The sequence below is a fragment of the Berghia stephanieae genome, chromosome 13, assembly GCF_034508935.2.
Source record: "Berghia stephanieae isolate SIO BIC M18660-M18661 chromosome 13, UCSD_Bste_1.3, whole genome shotgun sequence".
Classification (NCBI taxonomy): domain Eukaryota; kingdom Metazoa; phylum Mollusca; class Gastropoda; order Nudibranchia; family Aeolidiidae; genus Berghia; species Berghia stephanieae.
In genome coordinates, this window is record NC_088372.1 from 34,286,678 (window position 1) to 34,304,177 (window position 17,500).

The 17,500-nt window shown below is 36.5% G+C and overlaps 2 protein-coding genes across 2 annotated transcripts in view; both read left to right on the forward strand.

Moving 5' to 3' along the window:
* LOC144958880 (uncharacterized) overlaps nt 1–2,687 on the forward strand; it is a gene marked incomplete at its 5' end in the record, with an annotated part of 3,701 nt that extends 1,014 nt beyond the window's left edge. The window contains 1 exon segment of the mRNA XM_078891140.1: nt 174–2,687. Coding sequence (XP_078747266.1) covers nt 174–1,775 — 1,602 coding nt within the window.
* Nucleotides 2,688–9,127: 6,440 nt separating this feature from the next.
* LOC144959286 (uncharacterized) overlaps nt 9,128–17,500 on the forward strand; it is an 11,235-nt gene continuing 2,862 nt past the window's right edge. Inside the window, exons 1-2 of the mRNA XM_078891828.1 lie at nt 9,128–9,284; nt 10,914–11,078. Of these exons, the coding sequence (XP_078747954.1) occupies nt 9,128–9,284; nt 10,914–11,078 (322 nt within the window). The remainder of the gene's footprint in view (nt 9,285–10,913; nt 11,079–17,500) is intronic.

Below are 17,500 nucleotides of genomic sequence, written 5' to 3' on the forward strand. Positions count from 1 at the left end.
ATAATATATATATATATATAAACACCCGAGATTATAATTACATTTTTACATCTTCTTTTTCTATCTTCAACCCCTCCCCCCCCCCCCCCCCATTCAAATACATCCCCTTCCTCTATCTCCCTTGCCCCCCCCCCCCCCCACCCCCCCCCCTACTTCATATTCCCTACTTCAAGAACTACATGGACCACAACGCTCCCCTCCCTTTTGTGATGCGTGGAACTTGGGCTGCCTTAGACTTCCAGAACGTTCTTGTTCCTCGGAATCTGTCATGGGTGCTTTTAGCGTCCCTAAAATTAAAATCTAACAGCACAGACGTGGAGTCATCAGCCAATGCTGTGCTATCTCTTCTCGTCCAGAGAATCCTCTGGGGGACCGAAAGTGTTATCGGATTTGTGCCACTAAAGTCAAATTCAGATCACAACTCAACGGCAGTAAATAAATGCCCAACATGTAACGCTCAGAAATCCATAGCTGATGTGATAGCAAGAGGAGAAGAGAAGAGAATAAAGTCGTTGGTGGACGGGCCATTGGGTTCTGAAAAGTCGAGTTTTATTGATTGCTTGCGCATATCTGTAAGTTCTGGATTAGTTAAAGAATTAATAGACAATGAGCAGAAAATAATTATAGAGGAGTCCATCAATATTTGGATAAGACTGTTGAACAAGTTCAAAGTAACGCCTTTAGAGAAAGTTATATCAAACGTAAGCGATGTTGGCAATGTAATTTATTTTACTTCAGGAAAATCTCTTCATAGGGCAGATCCTAAAGGACAAACTCTTCCACCCAATGTATTTCGAGATATTTGTGCAATTAATGGAGCATATTTTTCTGGAGAGATTCCAAAACAACATCCTGAAATTTTTAATAATGTTGTTCTTGTTGTGAGTTTCAATTTCCCCAACTTATTGCCCTCAATTAAGTATTTGGAGTTTATATTTGGGCGCCATTTTAAACATATTGTTTACTGTGCATCTGGTGTCAAATTCTTTGAAAAAAATTACCAGAGAAAATTCAAAGATAATCCAGTAACTTTTGTCGATGTGGAAATTGACAAAGGTTATCACGGACACCACTGCGCAGTCGCAGCAACTGAAATGAATTACTATAACGCTAAAGGGTACTTGTATCTCAGTGATGACGTCATATTGAATACTTGGAACCTTTACAACCAGCCATTTCATCTCCCCTGGTTCCAAACAGACATCAGAATAGTAAATTTAGACAGTAACTTTACTAGAGGACATGACCACGGAGTTGACTGGTATCCTTGGAATAAGCCAACTGGGAAACCCGCGATTCAAAAATCCATCCGCTTGCTCAAGTCTCTCAAAAACGATACCAGAATTGGGACAAGAGTGAGATGGTTTTTAGAAAACCTCATGCAAATGTCCAGCGGCTGTGACAACTGTGTCGCTTATATGGACGCCGATTTGTTTTATATCCCGTCTTATATGGCCGCCGACTTCCGTTTTTTTGTTCCCTATTTCAAATACGTTTTCCAGGAACTCTCCGTCCCCACAATGCTTGCTGGCATCACTCCGCAGGCAGACACTAACATCTATCGGCTACGTGGGTACTATTTAGTTGGCGAGTTTAAAAGAACCCGATATGAGAAAGCATGGAGCAATGAAGAAGTATTTGTTCACCCAGTAAAACTCTCAAATCTAGATCCTAAAAGAGGTCAACGGAAGGATAAAAACTTCTTCTGTGACATCTTAAGAAGAACCGATGAAGACTTATTATGGTTTAAACACGATTTAAATAGAAAACGATGAATAAGGGTCTGGCATTGCGCAAAGACTGATCACGGAAAGAATGCAAAGTGTCAGGAACGGACGAATACATGATGAAAGGATTGAATTAATATATGTATTGGTGGCCGAATAGGCATATCATATCAATGGATAAATGAATGAACGCAAGAACTATGATAAATTAACATAACATTTTATAGATTAATCATCTCAAAACGGCGATGTGGTCAGGTGGTATAACACTCATCTTCGGATCGAGGAGTCCAGGGTTTCATTCCCACTCTAAGCGTCGAATAGTTGTCTCCTTGAAAAAGGCTCTATCAAATTAATGAATGAATGAATTAATTAATTGATCAATTAATGAATTAATTAATTGATTTAAAAAATCTTTGCACACGATTTCCTCTTTGCGTGTCCCGGGCAAAGTTCAAAGTTCCAAGAAATCGAGCTCGAATGTATCTTTGACTATAAATTTGATTTCAGTAACGAAATTAGACATAATACTAATACCATTTTGTCTGCGACATGTTGTCTTCTGGTAGGACGCTCGCATTCGCATCGGAATGTCCTGGGTTCGAGTCCCGCTCTGAGCGGCGCATAGTTGAGTCCTTGGAAAAAGCTCTTTACTCACATTCTCTCATCGTACTCATGTGTAAATTTAGAATCTGGTCGTTGTGTCTGTCAGAAAAAAAATATATTGTAATGTTATCGCCCAAAAGGCGTCATATTTCCTCTTACATGTTAAGTGCTGTTGTTGGCTAGGGAACACTTGTAAAGTACTTTTAACACGTTTAGTGGATATTATTTTATATAAAAGCTTAAGCTTTGGGGTTTTTTTAGACGCAGGGTAAAAACTTGTGTTGTTTGAATTTAGCATTGTACTTACTTTGACGTGCTCAAAAAAAAAAATAAATTAATAAAAATAAAAGCACGTTTGTTTTTCTTTGTTTTTTTTTTTTTTTGTTTTGTTTTTTTAAAATTTGGCTAGAAATATTGTCCTTAAAACATCGATCGATTGGAATGACCCTCGGCTTATCAAAAACTCTAGAACCTGGGACTTCAAAGAAGATTTCAAAGAAGTCCAAGGTTTTCAGACAATGGCTGCTGTATTTGGGGGGGGGGGGGGGTCCCGATAGTTCAGTTGGTAGAGCACTCGCTTCACAATCAACGGGACCTTGATCGATCCCAGGTACAGTCGAGATTTCTCTCTCTCTCTCTCTCTCTCCTCTCTCTCTCTCTCTCTCTCTCTCTCTCTCTCCCCCCCCCCCCCCTGTCCACCCGCAGTGACTGGGTAGCTGGGCCTGTAAGATATGGCGGAAAGTACTTTGCGTCCTATCCAAAGGATAACAAGCAATTGCCATTGTCTGTTTCACGCTATAGAAACCGGGATAAACTCCAGCTCCATGGGCCTATTGGCTCTGAAAGATCGCAGTACTTTATGGTGCGGCTATGTGGTCTTGTGGTATGACACTCGCTTTCGGATCAGAAGGTCCAGGATTCGAGCCTCGCTCGGCGCATTGTTGAGTCCTTGAAATAGACTCTTTTACTCAAATTCTCTCACCGTACTCATGTGTAAAATGAATACCTGGCCGTCAACAGCGTTATCTCTGTCGGAAAAAAAAAATGTAATATTCGCCTAAAAGGCGTCCTGTCTCGTTGTAAATGCTACGTGTTGCTGTTGGTCAGGGATTCTTTGTAAAGCGCTTTGAGCCATTTAATGGGGGGGGGGGGGGGGGTGATGGGGGAGTGGGGGAGGGGGGGGGGGTGTTGTTGTACTCTTGTACCTGTCTAATCCTGTAAGTATAGGGAATGAGATTAGCGGAAGAGTAGCGTCCCTTGATTGGACGTCACCCATAGTCTGTCCGCGAGGACGAGAGACGCATGCGCACAACCAACATGACGTTCTCTCTATAATAACTTTTCCGCCGGTGACGTCACAGACTATGGGTGACGTCCAGTCAAGGACGCTACTTTTCCGCTAATCTCATTCCCTATTGGTTGTCAATTATTAACCAGGTAAGTCCCGTAAAGTTAACTCTGGAAAAGACACTATTTAAAAATTTGGTCACAGAAAACTCGTCCTTCAAATATCGATAGATTTAAATGAGTTTCATCTTGGCAAAAATTCTCAAACATGGGACCTCCCAAGAACTTCATTAAAGTGTCCATGGTTAGCAGAGTTTGTTTGTTTAGTTTTTTTGGGGGGTTTTTTCTTTTTTTTTTTTGGCCAAGATGAGGGTAATTTAAATCGATCGATATTTGAAGGACAAATTTTCTGTGGCCAACTTTTTAGATATCTACGTGTTTTTCCAAGTACGGCATTTGAAGGGTTAATTGATAATTCTTGTTATCATCTTCAGCAATGATTGGTTGGACCGTGCAGTCATGGGGTGTACAGTGTACAGTCCACACTGTGCGTCTCTGTTGTGTGTGTGTGTGTGTGTGTGTGAGTGGGGTGGGGGGGGGGAGTCAGATAAAAAAAATATCGACTGCACCCGGGATCAATCTCGGTCCCTTTGTGGTGGAAGCGAGTGCTCTACCAACTGAGCTATTGACCCCCCCTCCCCCATCTCCCAAAAAAAAACATAACATAAAAAAAAAACAAAAAAACAAACAAACAAAACAAAAACAACAACAACAACAACAAACAAAATAAAAACAAAAGACAAACAAACCAAAAAAAAAACAAAAAAACAAAACAAACCAAGAAAAATAAAAAACAAAAAAAAAATGTTTGTTTTTTTTTAAATACAAAAACAAACGGTATTATGTTGGGATGCATCGGACCCCGACAAATGAATTTAGAATTGAAATGATAATATATATATATATATATATATATATATATATATATATATATATATATATATATATATATATATATATATATATATATATGTATGTATTAATACCGGATAGGGAGACTTTTGGTACCCCTATTAGTTCATTTTACAGTACTTTACCAATAGGGAGACCAAAATCCGGTCCCCCTATTGATTTGACCTCTAGCACATTCACTTTTCTATTTTTAGTTTAAGGTTGTCAACCCAACCGTCAAGGATATATAATTGTAAATCATAGTATTGAAGTTATTTGTTAAACACCACAGTAAGAAGAGTTATGCCTAAATTTTCACGTTGGTCAATAAGGTGACCGCCTGAAAAAAGTACAATAGGGTACCAGTGTTTTCATCGATATATTTCAATAGTGAGGCAATATATCTTTCCGAAATTTTCTCTAAAATTCTAGAGCATTATATGGATTTTTATAGTAATGAAAACCTAATATAAAATTGTGTGAAAGTTGATGAACTGAGGAATGAACAAGATATACGAATTATAATCTATTTTTAGAAACAGATTTATCGAATCTTGGTCCGGATTTTTATCTTGGTGACAAGAGACAAGCAAACATAGTAACTCTTTTTTTCATGAAACGTATGTTTAGTCAATTTCGCGCATAAAGAGGCACTCGGCACTCACTTACTCACTCCGCAAGTCAGTAGTAGGTGGTTATCAGTTATCAGCTTTAATTCTTAGTCAAACGCTTCATCAAACCCATTATTGAGTAGCATGTTGATGCCTGATGCCAGTTGAAGCCATCTCGACGTCGTGAAATGGAGCATCTTCTGTCATAGCAGTAGAATCGTCAGATGCCGCATTTAAATCCTCCATTCCAGGCGTTGCTGTTGCCATATCGATCTTCGAAATGATTTGGTCTAGACGTCAAGTTGACCCGTTCTATGTCTGAAGAGATTTTAAAGTGCAATACCTAACATTATATCTTGATCTACAAAAGAGTCTTTTTAAATGAACCGCTGTGTTTCTATATTTTTCAAGAACCAATGATTATCTGATAACCACTGACTACTGACTTGCGAAGAGAGTGGCCGACGGACGTCCTCTCTATAGCGCAAGTATTTTTTCGTCACTTGCTGAGTTCCAAACTAGACGTCTATGGCATCGTGGGGTAAATTGATGCTGGAGGCATCATTGAAGAGACACCGAGATAATTTAAATGGTAAGTTATTGGCCATTCTTATTACATCACTGTTGATTTAAGATTTTCAATAGGGTAGACATCACAATCACACACACACCGATTGATGATTGTCACTTGTCAGTCAGTCATTTGGAAGTGGAGTCAGATAATTCGGGAACTTCTGTAGACTGTAGATTCACACTAGTGAGTAAGATCTGTCGTTTACTACTACTACTACTACCACTACTACTTTTAGTTTTAGCGCTATCCAACTCAACACTTCTCGTGTTTATTTTATTTTGGCAAAACTAGAATGGATTTTTGAAAAGAATATAAAATAATTTAAACTTAAACCTGTCTTTGCATCTTGCTTTATGCATACAGTATGCCATATTACAGCCATCACAAAATCATAGTTTAATGTTGAGAATATGCTATTTCTTTTGTAACTTCAGATCAGAGAGATTTGAGCTTTAAAAATCCTGAAAAATGTCTTGCTGTCAATCCAGACAACCCTTTTGATGTGATCTATGATGTTAATGGTAAGAATGTAATTTGATGAGGAAATGAATAACATTTAGGTACACATAGTTTGCTTTTTTTTCTTTTTTTTTTGAGTCATGATGTGTAATACTATTACAGTCCACTCCGGATAATTGCAACTCGTTTAATCGCAACTTTCGGTTAATCACAATATTTCCTAAGCAATGGAAATAATTCTATATAAAAGTCACTGGTTAATTGCAACAAACTTCGGTTTTTTAAAAAGTGGTAAATTCAAGAAATCAAACAGTATATTGTCATGGTCTCAAGTGAGTAAAGAGCTACTCGACTATGCATAAAGATATATGTAGAATGAGGCCCCAGAATTTACTAGTTACTATAAATGAAAAACAATTAACGATTAGTTTACAATGAAATAAAAATAATGATGAAATTTAATTTAAAGAGATAAACAGTGATCGTGGCAGTTACAAATAGAGATATGAATATTTTACGTAAATTATGATAATATCTCAGGTTCATAAGTTTACGTTTCCAGGCAGTTGATGGGCTTGGATGATCTATTCCTCTGATAACGGGATTGGACTCGTAAAATTCCACTTCCAGGCAATTGGTAAGAGGTTATAGTGTAGTACAGCGGGCTTGGGTTTGATCCTTGAAGATTATACAATCAAAGTTAAAAGCTCCGGCGTCTTAATGGTGTAGATATAATATCTACAAAGTCCCAAAAGATAAAAATCTTACAATATATATGTAGGAATAGAGCGACTGGCCGTCCGGCATAGATTGTGGAGAGAAAGTGAGTGTCGAATGTTAGACCTATCAGCTTTTATAATAAGTGGCTACGTGACAGAATGTAGAACGAAAAGTATTCACTAATTAGAAATTAATTCGAGGGAAGGCTATAAAAGGAAAGACGATCTAATATTAGAAGGTAAAGTTTATCTAAGCCTACCGAAATATAACTGGAGTGAGATGAATTCAGTTCTTAATAAAATAAAATTTAATAAGATAATTGTGAACAACCTTTACTGTGACATATATCATGATTAAATTTCATCATGGATGAAATCGTGACAGGTTGAAGAATCGAGAGTGAGCAGGATTTAATGCTACAGTAGTGTGTCACCACTCTGTTAGAGTCGAAAGAGGGCGGGGCTCTGCAGTATGGGTTTGTGACGTCATCGGTGGCCATTAAATAGAAGAGGGGTGGGGCTGGTCATAATCTTGACAACAGGTTATAAATGACAGTTATAAAGAGAGACTGAGCGATATCCTTTGTTTTAGGATTAACAACTGTGCATTGTGACCAACGAGTTTGGTGAGAGCTTATTGTCTCTCATTAAGGCTAATCTCTTTAACTCTGACAAATGTTGAATTGTTGAGAAAAAAGATTGAAACTTCTTCCAATCTGAATAAGATATCGGCTTGCTTCATAGCTGCTTTTGGTTGACAAATCTACACGGGGCTGCCATATGGTTTTTGTTTCAATCAAATTGCTCTGTATGTGGTGGACTAAGAATATTATTTACTGGTTTGAGTTGACAATAAATGTGTAAAATGTTGAAATAGTGGACAGGAAACTGAATTTCGGTTAATCCCAACATTTTCGATGATCCCAAGGTATTGCGATTATCCTAAGTGGACTGTACCTGAATCTTGAACGAAAAACTATCATATGGATATGATTATAGACAGATTGGTTTCTGGAATTATATTTCCGTCCTCCCTTGCCAACTCTGACGTTCTTGAAATTTAAAAGAAAATAGCCAGAAGGTTTCGGACTTAATTTTCTTTTTTTTCCAAAGGACAATAGTCATAAGGTAAATAATTTTTAAAAAATCCTTTTACAGCACAAGGTGGCATGATTTTTTGTTTAAGAGTTTAGAGAAAAACTTGCACATGATAGTCTTCAGCTTTTTTTTTTGTTGTTTTTATTTTCTATATAGACTCCAACTCAGAGCCTGAAAGTGATGCAGAACAAAGTTCCATATCACATGATTCATTTGTGGTAAGTATGTACATTAAAATAAAATCATAACATTTGTATAGCGTTTATCCACAGTTGGCACCATGCTCAAAATGCTTCACATCAACATATTTTGTGGTGGACAAAACACATTTGCCACAAAAGATGAGACCTGCAGTCTGTTAGGCGCAATACAATATTTCAGGACAAGGACAACACTGTTTTACACCAGTGAGATCTCCTAGTTTTTTGTTGTTAAAAATTTTTCTTTGCAGTGGACTTCGCCAACAATAACACTATTTTAAACCTTCCTCGTTATATTTTGAAGTGATATTCATTGATGAGCCATTCACATTTGAAGTCGTTTGTTTTTTATTTGACAAAATGTGAAAATGATGCGTTTCCAGGAAAAATTAAAATAGCTTCTGTTGGGATTATACTTTTGATCTCGCATTTTGTCCAAATTCTCTTGCATCGTAATGTTTATCAACTTTTTTTGTTAACTATATTGCAGTTGCAAGGTTAGGAAGTTCATATTGTTGCAATGACAACCGTTTATATGTCCAGAATCGTAGTGATATAAAAAATTGTTTTGTAGTTGTTGGTCCTGGTGTAGGATTTAAAGAGTTGGTTAAAAAACGGTTTACTGAAACCCTGGTTGGTGTATCTATATTTATCCAAGCACAGTTGAACATATTAAATACTTAGACAATGTGTCTGCCTTTCTCAACTCTTTTTTATTATACTTGCATTATTAACCAGCTAATTGTTTAGTTGGATTATTAAACAATGGCTCTTCATGTTTATTGTCAACATGAATAAATTGATTGATCTGTCATCTTTTCCACAAAATATACAGGGTCCCGATTTTGTTGCTGACTCCGAGTCTGATTCCTCTACGTACTCTGTGAGGTACCCAATGCTGAGTACATCATTGTCTTTGGAACCTAGTGCTCATTCCCCAACTCAGTCAGAGCCTCATCCACAACTATCACAGACTGAACCTCGTTGCCAGTCTGGGACCCAGGTTCAACCCGAATGCTATACACTTGCAAACCAACGTGTTACGTGCAATGGTGAGTCATTTTTTTGTCATTCTTCTCCTTTGATATTTGTGGGATCAATTTTAATTTACCCATTCCTTTTAAAAGAAAACTTCCACCTATGATGCTTAAGGCTTTTTTTCACAGACCAGCTGGAAACTTAACGAGAATCAGAGTAGATAACATTTTTATTAATCTTGCAACCTAAACAGTATATGATGATTGGGAGCATTTAAAGAAAAGCACATTTTCTTTTTAATTTGTCGGTACTAAAATTATACTTTGATAATGTCTGCTGTGCTACAAACCCTTTTGACTTCCAGGTTCAATATTTTTCTTTATTCTAAAATTCTTGGGTTTCCTTTCAATGACAACTGAGATCATTAAAATTCAGCTCACAACATGATGTGTGTAGATTTGATGAAAACATATGTTCGAGTTGAGAAGCAGTGTTCACGAACTTGCTGATCGTTTTTACTAGCATTTATTTTCCTAACTTACCTGTGTCAATTAACAAAGGCAAGACTCAAATATTTTCTATCTGAACAGTGTGTTTGTTATTGAAATATTTCCGGCATATACATGTCATATTTCATTCCCACAAAATATAAATCAGGATTAAGTTGTCTGGGCATCAGCATCGTTCAGGCAGTTGGGGGGAAGTCTTTAAGGAATTAATGAAGCCGATGCTCAACCGGTCTGGAGGACGTTTGATTGATGTCGGCTGTTTGTTCTGCCAGCCGGTGATGTTTTCTCACTCCCTCAATGACAAAGAAAGTCATTGTTATGACTATGAACTATAGTCTATTATTACTTTTGTTACTATATTAATTGTTACTTATTGCCGCTACTGTTATTATTATTACTATTATTATTATTATTATTATTATTATTATTATTATTATTATTATTATTATTATTATTATTATTATTATTATTATTATTATGATATTGCCTTCATTGCATTCTATTACTATTATTGATATAATTAATTTCTGATTGTTGTAAATAATTTATGTGAATTGAATTTTGTCGATTGGCCAAGGGCCTACAATAAACTTAAATGAAATGTTAGTCTTTGGATAGGACTTGGGTCTATTCTTGATTGCTTTTCCGCCTGGGTCGAGTGAAGCATTTGGAGTAAATTTTGTTGCTCAACGTAAAAAACATGACGCTTACCATTCCGCTGATACTGATACCTCCAAGGGGTGGTTGGGGAAAAACCTAAAATTCTTTTGACATTCTGTCTGATTTTTCGCTGAAACAACAAAGGACAATCTATGTATTCAGATGAGACTTCAATGTGTTACTATTCCGATTTATGTTCATATTTTGATTATAATGAAGAGGGAACCCTGAACCCAGTGAAGTGGGTGGATTGATCTATTTATTTCTATTTCAAAACAAAAATATGGCGTCTTTTCACTGGATTTGTTATGTGGCAGAGGTCTCCACAAATCTAACATACCTCTTCCAAAGGAATAGATGGTAGAAAAGTATATAACAAGAAGGAATTATGACAGTTACTTGTCCAGGCCTTAAATATTTGGAATGCTATTCCTCTCTATCGCTGTCATGTAGCTGATGTGCATACGATCTGTCTATTGATTTATTTTCATAGTTCATAGCATGAAGTGCTTTATTTTCTTCTTTTTTTTCCAGAGAAATACAAAAAGCCAAGGAGACCCTGTCCATACTGTGGACAGTTGCAAACAAAACTCTCAAGGCAATTGATGAGGAAACACAAAGATGAGACAGAAGTTACAGAGGCCATGAAACAGCCTGTAAAGGAAAGGGATAGAACAATGGAGAATCTCAAGAAAAAGGGCATTTTTTATTCAAACACTAGAAACAATTCAATAGTTATGCGTGAGAGAGCACAAGGGTCACATGAAGTTGTTATGTGTGCTGGCTGTAAGGGGTTTTACTCTGGACGAAGGGTTTATGAACACAAAAAGAAATGTAGTACTGAGCATGCTCTGTGTACTGGGGTTGTAAAATTTTATCCCGTGGCTCCCAATGCAAGTAAAGAAATAAAGGAGAATATTCTTGACAAATTTCGGAATGATGAAGTGGGAAATTTGTGTCGATCAGACAAAGCTATAGTATTGTTAGGAACAAAATTGTGGAGTAAAAGTTCAAAGAAGGAGAGAAAAGTTATAATGAGTGATTTACGCATCTTAGGAAATTTGATTTTAAAAACTAGGAAGAGAACAAATCAACCTTCTTTCTCTGGAGAGGACGTGGTGAAGCGTTGTAACTTTAATGAAATATCGCAAACCATTTCTGAAATGACTTTGAAAGAGGATGGGACATTGAAAGCAGGCTTGAAGCTTTCAATTGGATTTATATTGAAAAAGTTAATTAATTTCTTAAAAGGGGAATATATAATGCAAAACAAAATGGAAGAATCCGCAGAGATAGATTTGTTCAAAGCTGTCCTGGATTATAATTGGGATAGTATTTTTTTTACAGCCAGAGTTCAATGTGAAGCAAAGAGAACAAATTTGAGAAAACCCAAAGAGATGCCATTAGAGAATGATATAAAGAAGCTACGGCAATTTATTACTGAAGAGATGGTCCGTATTTGTGAGGATGATTATCAATTATTTGATTCACATATGTTTGTTAGGCTTCGCAATGTCATCGTAGCTAGGCTTACAATGTTTAATGCGAGGAGAGGCGGAGAACCCGCAAGGATGTTGTTAAAAGACTGGAATGATGCAGATTCAGGTGTATGGGTTGATCCCCAGCTTGTACAACATGTCACTGATCCTCTGGAAAAAGCGTTACTTGAGAAGTATAAGCTGGCCTATCAGTCTGGAAAGGGAAGCAAGATGTTAGTCCCTGTGTTGATACCCAATGACACAATTCAGCCTTTAAGGAAACTTGCACAGGAGCGTAAAGCTGTTGATATTTCAGACAACCCATTTCTTTTTCCAAATACAGGAATATCCAAAGATCATGTAAGTGGTTACATTGCCATCAAATATGTCACTTCCTTAGTAAAGGATTTAGAGAAACCCCAGTTGTTAATAGCTGATAAATTCAGGCACCGAGCTTCGACATTATTTGCCTTACTTGATGTCCCACAACACGAGAGAGATGTCTTCTATCGACATATGGGACACAGTGAATCAATCAATCAAAACATTTATCAGTGTCCACTTGCAATACGAGAAATAACAGAAGTTGGTCATTTTTTGGGTCAAATTGATAACTCAGCATCGGTCACTGGGGAAGGAAATTGTAACATTGAAACAAATGACTCTGTAGTGAATAGAGACTCAAATGCAAATTTTGGAACATCCATAGTAACAGCTGCAAATCAAGAAGAAATATTTGATGGTGAAGCAGGAGTGCCAAATCAGCTTACGTGTTCTTCAAAACAAACTGAACCCAAGAGGAATTCAAGCAAAAATCGGAGATACATGTCATGGTCAGATGAGGATACAGATAGAGTCAAGTCATATTTTAAAAACTTTGTCGAAGATGTTTCAGCACATGGTTCAAGGGGATCATTACCTAGAAAGTCTGAAATTATTCTGTTCTTAAAACACCACAGGGTATTTTCACAAAAAGGAATCCCTGAAGGTACACTAATTAGTTTGGTGAAGACAAAGATTTTTAATGAAAGAAATAAATATAGAAGGGAAAGAGCGTTTCAATCGGTGTAATGACAATCATGAATTTGATTTGTATTACATTCATTGTATTGTATAGTGTTATTGACATATTTTGGGGGTTTACAAAAACGTTTTATCTTTATATAGTACAATCTGTTCATCATTGCAATATCCTTTTTTATATTATATGAACATTCATTTGCTCAGCTTGAGAGACAAATGCTTTGTAGAACCATAGCTGCCAACCGTTCTGTTAAAAACGGATTTGTTCCGTATTTGACTTCCTGAGTCCGTAAGTGCTTATTTTTAGTTCAAAATCCGTATTTTGTAATTTTTGACTAATTTGTGGTAAAAAAGCCATGTGAGCCTAATGAATTATTATTATTGATCCATTATTATTACTATTACTACTACTACTATTGTTGTTATTATTATTATCATTATTTTTGGTGTCCAGTGAGAGCATAATCTCCATTTGTGTAGCTCTTTAATTTGAATTATGCCTCTATCATAAATGATTTTCAACAATTAAAAAAGTTCCATTCGTTTATATGACGCCTGTATTTTACTCAAACCTTTCATAATGTATTGGAGATTTGCATAGGATATGGATGTTAGCCTCGATATACTTTGAATATTCTAAGACAGTATTGATACTTTTCATATCTGAGGATGTGACCAAGCACCTGGTTGTGTCCCTCGTACTATCGAAATTGGATTATTGTAATGCTCTGTTGTTTGGCGTTTCGCAATACAATCTGAAACGTCTTCAGATTGTCCAAAACAGCGCTGCCAGACTAGTATTTATGAAGCGTAGGTGCGACTCTGTTTGTGTTGTGTGTTGTGTTGTGTGTGTGTATGTGTGTGTGTGTGCTTGTGTGTGTGAATGAGTATGTTTCAGCCAAAGTAATTTGTAATTTAAGCGCTTAGAGTCTGGTGTCTCGGAGTTATAGCGCTATATAAGTTTTCAGCATTATTATTATTATTACTTTCACTATTTGTTACAAATATTATTTTAATTAAGAATAAAATTAAATCCACCTTTTTGATTGGAAGGTATTCAATAAGAAAATCAATTGCTTATATTGATTAAAGATGACAATGATTATTTCCCTTTATTAATTTATGAAATATATAAATTTAATCCCTTTAAAAACATCTTCATCTGATTTTAATTTTTTTTTTTTCAAGCAAGCTTTTGTAACGGTTTAGGTTCAAGAAAAATAAGTATACTCCATTTTTAGGTGTGTTTATCTTGTCAAAGTAAAGAAGTAGGAATTCTCTAATATTTAGAGGTGCATTTTACTATAACTACTATTATAGTATACTACTTAAAGACCATTATGTTGCATGAAAGAAAACATATATGCAATCGTCTACTTTTTATCTGAACTCACCTAATTTTTACCCCAAAACGCCCTCTCAAGTGATGTACCAGGTTGGTAGTTATGCATTTCTAACCATCTTAAGTTATTTCATTTATTTTACAATTGTGCTTCTTGTGTATTGGTCCTTATCAAAGTTGAGGCAGTTGAATTCTTTCTTTATATTGTCCGTTCTGAATTTTGATCTCATTGTGGAAAGCTCCCATAGCGGGCAGGGAGGTACACACTGTGTCTGCTATCCCCTTATATCTGTTTTCCAACATGCTTTCAGTCTTTGTCTTGGAATGAGATTACTTGTTTTTTTCCTGGCCCTCGCCGGAGTCCTAGCTGGGAGGGAAGCAGTCAAATGCATATTTATTGTTTTGGGAGATGATATTTTTTTCCTTGTAAATCATCTCTCTGTTATGTATTATTACTATATTTGTTATTTTTTAATGTATAATGTAAGCATTTGAGTGTGTTCCTCTTTGTTGGATTTTGTTCTTGTGTCCGGATAAGACTTATAGGTGATCTCAAACTAAGTACATTGGTGATACGCTCTTGGAATCTACATCTGATCCCTATTTGTTCCCAGTTCCCCTATGTCTTACTTTCTCTTGGATGCTTCAACTGTAATTCTAGAACTTTTTACTATCCAATTTTCTTCCTTTTTACTGGCGCTGATATAACCTAAATGTGTTGCAAGCGCCGTAAAACCCTTAAAAACAAAACAACAATCATTGTGGAAAGTGTCATTTTAACGATTCAAATGTGCTGGTACTAAACCCGATAATTGAGCAACATTTGGACTAGCCTCTGTCATCTCAAACTTGTTAGTGTTAGTAATAGTAATTAAAAAGGCTGACTTTTATATGTTGCGATTCGATGAAAGGGGGGGGGGGGGGGCGGGGCTTCGGCACACATCGCCCCTCATCCCGGGCAAAATGAGCGTTCTTTATTTTATTTTTGAAAAGTTGGCAGCTATGTAGAACTATCTGAAAGAATCAGATATGGCAGAATAAAAAGTCTTTCTACTAACCCTAACTTAATTGGCCAATGTAGCTTTATGTTCAGCATTTTCTAGATACCTAATGTAAAATTTCACTATTCTTTTTATGATAATTTTAAGAGTTGCAATCTTTAGAGGTGACTGTCAAGAAATGACACCTCTGTGCATTTAATTTCATTCTTTCTTTATCCCCTCATCCTTAATCAAAATAATAATAATTAATAATGAAAAAAAATGCAGCAACGACAGCTTAGAACGGCATAAAGTGCTTAAGAATTATTTTTTTTGCATTAAACTTTATTCAAACGATTTTCAACACTTTTGCTTCACAGTTTATGCTTTTTAACAAATGCAATTAAGCAACTTACCAGCAACAACATATTGGTTTGTTATCATTTGAGGGTTTTATCAGTAAAACTGTTTCTATCCTTTTATGTTGCACTGTACACATAGCAAACTTCATGCTTTTATTTGGTGACCAAAGACTTATGTGATACAGTGGATGAATGTTTGTGATGGCTTTTGGAACTGAAATAAACCTGCAATATGATTTGTAGACTTCTATCGTTATGTATCATTTTTCGGTCAAATGTAAATGTAATTTTACACGAGCTTGATGTATCATAAAACCCACAATGAGCTCAACGTGCAGCTGGTAGTACATTTATATGGACACGAACAACGTTGTTACAATTCAGTAACGTACTCCAATTAACACAAGTGAGACTGTAAATGAGACTTTTACAATGACTCTGCATCGCCACAAATATGGATTCGAACCCTGGCAACTCGGGCGTCAGACGAACTGTCTACCACGAAACCAAAGCAAGCATTGTGCAAGTTAAAGTGAATGAGATGTTGATTGAAGCCGTTCATTGTGTCCATCAGATCTGCTGTCCTATCCATCCAACTCCATTCACTGGGTGGGGTTCCCGACTTCCCATAATGGGCAGGGACGTACTCGTTGCGTCTTCTATCCCCCTATGTCTGTTTTCCAACTTGTTTTCTGTCTTTGTCTCGGGATGGGATTACTTGGTTTTGTCCAGGACCTGGCTGGGAGGGAAACAGTCAAATGTATAGTTCGAGTTTTGGGAGATTATATTTTTCCCTTGTAAATCATCTGTCTGTTATGCTCTTTATTGTTTTGTTTACATATTATTTATGCTTTGTAAACATTTGAGTGTATCCCTCTTTGTTGGGACCTGTGCTTGTGTCTGAATGAGACGTTTAGGTGATCTCAAACTAAGTACTTTGATAGTGGGCTCTTGGAATCTACTGTTTCCTATTTGAAACAAATCCCCTTTGCCTTACTTTTTCTTGGGTGCTCTAATTGTAGTTCCAGAACTTTTTATTATCCCATTTTCTTCCTTTTTACTGGCGCTGATATGACCTTAATGTGTTGCAAGCGCCGTAAAACCCTTAAAAACAAAACAAAACAAACCAAGTCCATTCAGTGGTATACAACAACAACAAATAAACTCCTCTGCCTGGTCCCTTCTATCTATGATCTTAACCTGGGTCGTCAGGTTTCTAAAGGGGTCGGGGACTACAAAAACAATGGCGCACGGAGCAACTGGGAATATTTTTTGCCGTGTTTGAGTCCCAGGTTATTTCCCTGAGCGCCCCTTCTGAGGGATGGACCTTCCCAGGAGTTAGTAAATGCGTTGCTCGGCCACTTCACTCTACGCACACTGGGATAAGCTTCGACACTATGGCCATGAAGCTCTTAATCTTAAGGACTTACTTTATTTTAGACAATTTGGTGGTAGCTCACTTGAAAATGCACTCTTAGGTATACACATATATAAACATATACTGGGCTCCCTAAAAGGGTTTTTTAATGTGGTCTCCCTAAAAACATGTTTTTACCAAATGTCTCCTTAAAGCTACAGAAACACTTAGTAAAACATTTGGGGGACCGAGTAATTTTCTATATACCATTGTGATCATCAAGCATCAGAATTGTGTTCATAAATCATTGTAGGGAATCAAACTATACTCATTTGAACAAAGATTGAACAGTTTAATCAATTTGAACAAGACATATGCTTGGTCCTCCAATTGGTGCATTTCACAGTGGTCACCTTAATAGTGGATTGATACTTATATATATATATATATATATATATATATATATATATATATATATATATATATATATATATAAAAGAGAGAGAGAGAGAGAGAGAGAGAGAGGAGAGAGAGAGAGGGGGAGAGAGAGAGGGAGAGAGAGATGAGAGAGAGAGAGAA